The sequence below is a fragment of the Salmo trutta genome, unplaced genomic scaffold (genome assembly GCF_901001165.1).
Source record: "Salmo trutta unplaced genomic scaffold, fSalTru1.1, whole genome shotgun sequence".
NCBI lineage: Eukaryota > Metazoa > Chordata > Actinopteri > Salmoniformes > Salmonidae > Salmo > Salmo trutta.
In genome coordinates this window covers 161,427-165,542 of record NW_021823216.1, presented here as the reverse complement: position 1 = coordinate 165,542, position 4,116 = coordinate 161,427, and the positions used below count along the sequence as shown (strand labels likewise).

Genomic DNA, 4,116 nt, shown 5'->3' with positions numbered 1-4,116 from the left:
AAACTATTCAATCTCTCACTTGGTGGCTCTGAGAACGAGAGAGAGTCAGTGAACGTTTTTGGACAGAGAAAGGACATTTCTTTCTCATGATTCTACACTACTATGAAGGGCCAAACAGGCATCTCATGAGAAGTAGTGCCTGAGGGTAGCGGGGGGGTTGGGGTGCGTGGGGGTGGTGGGGTGGGGAGGGGGGGTGAGGGGAGGGTGTCCAGTTTTGAGTAGGAATGTCAAGGACAAGGCCACCCACGACATGACGGGGTGAAGGAAGGTGGCGACGGGATGGAAACAAGATGCAGGAAACGTAACAGGAGAGAGAGTGTTTTTTGTCTGACGGCTCAGCTTTAAACACACACACACACACACACACACACACACACACACACACACACAGCCCCCCCCCCCCCACAGGGTACTGCCAGACTGTATTTGTCAGAGGCTTCTCTTTCACACAGGAAGTAAACAATACCTTCTGTTGAACAGAACGGCCACTCACATGAAATATGGACAACACTTCTCATCCTGACATACCAAATGGCACCCTATTCCCTATGTGTGTCAGTGGTCCAGGCCCCAAACTAGTGCACTAGGGAATAGGGTGCTAGTGAAAACAGGCCATGGTCCTGACATGCCGGTCACAATACTAGCTACATTCTCTCATTGCAACAGTGTGGAGAACCACCCTCCCTGGAATTCACCACATTCATCACTTTCTGAATTGAGAAAACAAACATTTGAGGCATATTGGAGTGAAAACCCGATACAAATTATGAACATGAAGTAATCTGAATATAATGGGAACGTGAGGTCATAAGCACGCACACATACACACACACACGCACACGCACACACCCAGACCAGTGTACTCACAGAGACCGTAGGGAAGTCAGTCCCTGGAATGTGTCTGCTTGCAACTCTTCAATTTCATTGTGGTGCAGATCACTATAAAAAAATTAAATAAAATAAAAACCCAATTTAAACAGTTTTTATTGTAAAGCCACGGCTCATATCGTTTTATAAGGCTTCTCTGGTTGCCAAGATACTCACATTTTCTGAATCTTCTCACATCCTCTGAAGCTTGGCAGAGACTGGATCATGTTGTAGGACAGATCTCTGTGTGAGGGGGACAGAAAGGAGATCCACTGTAACCTACACTACCATTATACTTTACTACATGTCCTTTCAAATATGTCACTTTTATACATCTGATTTAAACCTGTTGACAGAGGGCATGATGCTCTTTGGGAGTCTATGCCAGGTTATTGTAAAGCAGTTTTTGATAAACTAGGCCAGGTATCCTAGTGGTTAGAGCATTGGGTCAGTAACCGAAAGGTTGCTAGATCAAATCCCTGAGCTGACAAGGTAAAAACCTGTCATTCTGCCCCTGAACAAGGCAGTTAACCCACTGTTCCCTGGTAGGCTGTCATTGTAAATAAGTATTTGTTCTTAACTGACTAGTTAAAGTAAAGGTTAAATTAAAAAAAATCTATACAAAAAATGGATGATTGATTAATTGATTGATTGATTGATTGATTGGTGAAAAATAGGGACTCACAGCACTTGCAGGTTGGGTAGCTGGGTCACACACAGTGGTGGGTAGGGATGTGATGCGGAGCGCCAGTGATGGTCCTACACAGAGTTCAAAGGTCACATGATATTATCCCTGGATCTGTGTAAGAGCCTTGTGATAGATTCATTCACTGAATGTGCAGACATTCCACAGGGCCGTTTGTTTATGTGTATAATAAAGCCCTGATATGTGTCAGGGTATGATCACCCTAGTAGAACTAAGAAACACTTATTAATTCAAAACCCAACACCAACACTATGAAAACCAACACGTCCAACATAAATGACAACTCTGCACTGAACATCACATTGGATAAAATAATAATCATTAATGGATAAAACACTTGTATTTTGGGCTTTAGGTTTAAATCCTGGGAAAGACCAGCATGTTCCTGATTGCAGGTTACATGCCGGTTAAGACAGCAAATGAGCTGGGAGTCAGGTAGGTTATAACAGCAAACAGTACATTTTCAAATATGAAAAATTCTATGAAATGATTTGGTTGGGTAGCAGGTCACACACAGTGGTGGGTAGTGACGTGATTGCTGGCAAAATCAGGGCACATTTATTAGTATTTGTGAGCTCTTAATTAAACTCGTTTTCTGTGGGAAAATATTTACCTGACATTGGGTTAGAACAGTAAAGAAGGGTCTGGGTCTGAATGGTTGGGTGTTAGCATTGGGTCTGAATGGTTGTGTGTTAGCATTGGGTCTGAATGGTTGGGTGTTAGCATTGGGTCTGAATGGTTGGGTGTTAGCATTGGGTCTGAATGGTTGGGTGTTAGCATTGGGTCTGAATGGTTGGGTTGTTAGCATTGGGTCTGAATGGTTGGGTGTTAGCATTGGGTCTGAATGGTTGGGTGTTAGCATTGGGTCTGAATGGTTGGGTGTTAGCATTGGGTCTGAATGGTTGGGTGTTAGCATTGGGTCTGAATGGTTGGGTGTTAGCATTGGGTCTGAATGGTTGGGTTTAGCATTGGTCTGAATGGTTGGTGTTAGCATTGGGTCTGAATGGTTGGGTGTTAGCATTGGGTCTGAATGGTTGGTGTTAGCATTGGGTCTGAATGGTTGGTGTTAGCATTGGGTCTGAATGGTTGGGTGTTAGCATTGGGTCTGAATGGTTGGTGTTAGCATTGGTCTGAATGGTTGCGTTTAGCATTGGGTCTGAATGGTTGCGTGTTAGCATTGGGTCTGAATGGTTGGGTGTTAGCATTGGGTCTGAATGGTTTGTTAGCATTGGGTCTGAATGGTTGGTGTTAGCGTTGGGTCTGAATGGTTGGGTGTTAGCATTGGGTCTGAATGGTTGGGTGTTAGCATTGGGTCTGAATGGTTGGGTGTTAGCATTGGGTCTGAATGGTTGGGTGTTAGCATTGGGTCTGAATGGTTGGGTGTTAGCATTGGGTCTGAATGGTTGGGTGTTAGCATTGGGTCTGAATGGTTGGGTGTTGGCATTGGTCTGAATGGTTGTGTTAGCATTGGGTCTGAATGGTTGGGTGTTAGCATTGCTCGCTGGACTTACAGGCTCTCAAGACTCTTGGTGCCAGTGAGGTCTGGGAACTCTGTGATTTCTGCTGCTCCATTCAGAGATCTGGATACAAAGGACAAGAGAGTAAGATAGGTGGGGCAGGCAGAAGAGAGAGGAGGGAGAAAGAGAGAGAGGGGGGCAGCGAGAGAGACAGAGAGAGAGAGAGCGAGAGAGAGAAAGAGAGAGAGAGAGAGAGAGGGAGAGAGAGAGACATTAGAAAAGGAGAGAGAGAGGGGGGCAGAGAGAGAAAGAGATGAAGAGGCAGAGATGCATTAGAAAAGGAGAGAGAGAGAGAGGGTGGGGGACAGAGAGAGTGAGAGAGAGAGAGAGAGAGGGGGGCAGAAAGAGAGAGAGCAATGAAGACGGACAGATGCATTAGAAAAAGAGAGAGTACAGACCTTTCCATGATACTAGTCTGAAGTGTACAGAGTTCATGTATGTATCATAGATATGGCTTCACGGCAAGAATTCACCCATTTCACTTCACTTCATATAACCTTTATTGAAACATACAAATTGTTTTTCATTTTTTATACCAAACTAAAGTCAGTGTTTGACTGTGTGACTCACAGTGTCCGCAGCTCAGGGAGGTGCTGGAAGGCCGACTGGCCAACAAACTGGATGGGGTTGTCGTAGAAGAATCTGTTTGAAGACAGAACACGGTGTAAACCCAGGCAATGGGCCAGACAGATACAGAGGTTCACATTGTAGCACGTCTGTCCGCTCCGCTCTGTTCTGCTCTGTTCTGTTCTGTCCAGACAGACAGACAGACAGACAGACAGGACTAGGAGAGAGACAGGACTAGGAGAGAGACAGGACTAAGAGAGAGACAGGACTAAGAGAGAGACAGGGTTAGGACAGAGACAGGACTAGGAGAGAGACAGGACTAAGAGAGAGACAGGACTAGGAGAGAGACAGGGTTAGGAGAGAGACAGGGTTAGGAGAGAGACAGGACTAGGAGAGAGACAGGACTAGGAGAGAGACAGGGTTAGGAGAGAGACAGGGTTAGGAGAGAGACAGGACTAG

At 45.5% G+C, this 4,116-nt stretch overlaps 1 protein-coding gene and 1 long non-coding RNA gene across 2 annotated transcripts in view; both read right to left on the bottom strand.

The window, feature by feature from the left end:
* The window catches only part of LOC115189731 (leucine-rich repeat-containing G-protein coupled receptor 5), a 653,393-nt gene that overhangs the window by 543,324 nt on the left and 105,953 nt on the right, over positions 1–4,116 (bottom strand). Inside the window, exons 8-9 of the mRNA XM_029748273.1 lie at positions 3,661–3,732; positions 3,085–3,153 (exon numbers count right to left, since the gene is read on the bottom strand). Of these exons, the coding sequence (XP_029604133.1) occupies positions 3,085–3,153; positions 3,661–3,732 (141 nt within the window). The remainder of the gene's footprint in view (positions 1–3,084; positions 3,154–3,660; positions 3,733–4,116) is intronic.
* Positions 633–1,576, bottom strand: LOC115189732 (uncharacterized). Its single transcript, XR_003876982.1, has 3 exons — positions 1,553–1,576; positions 1,045–1,110; positions 633–939 (listed from the first exon to the last, which is right to left on the bottom strand). It is a non-coding gene; the product is annotated as an uncharacterized LOC115189732 (long non-coding RNA).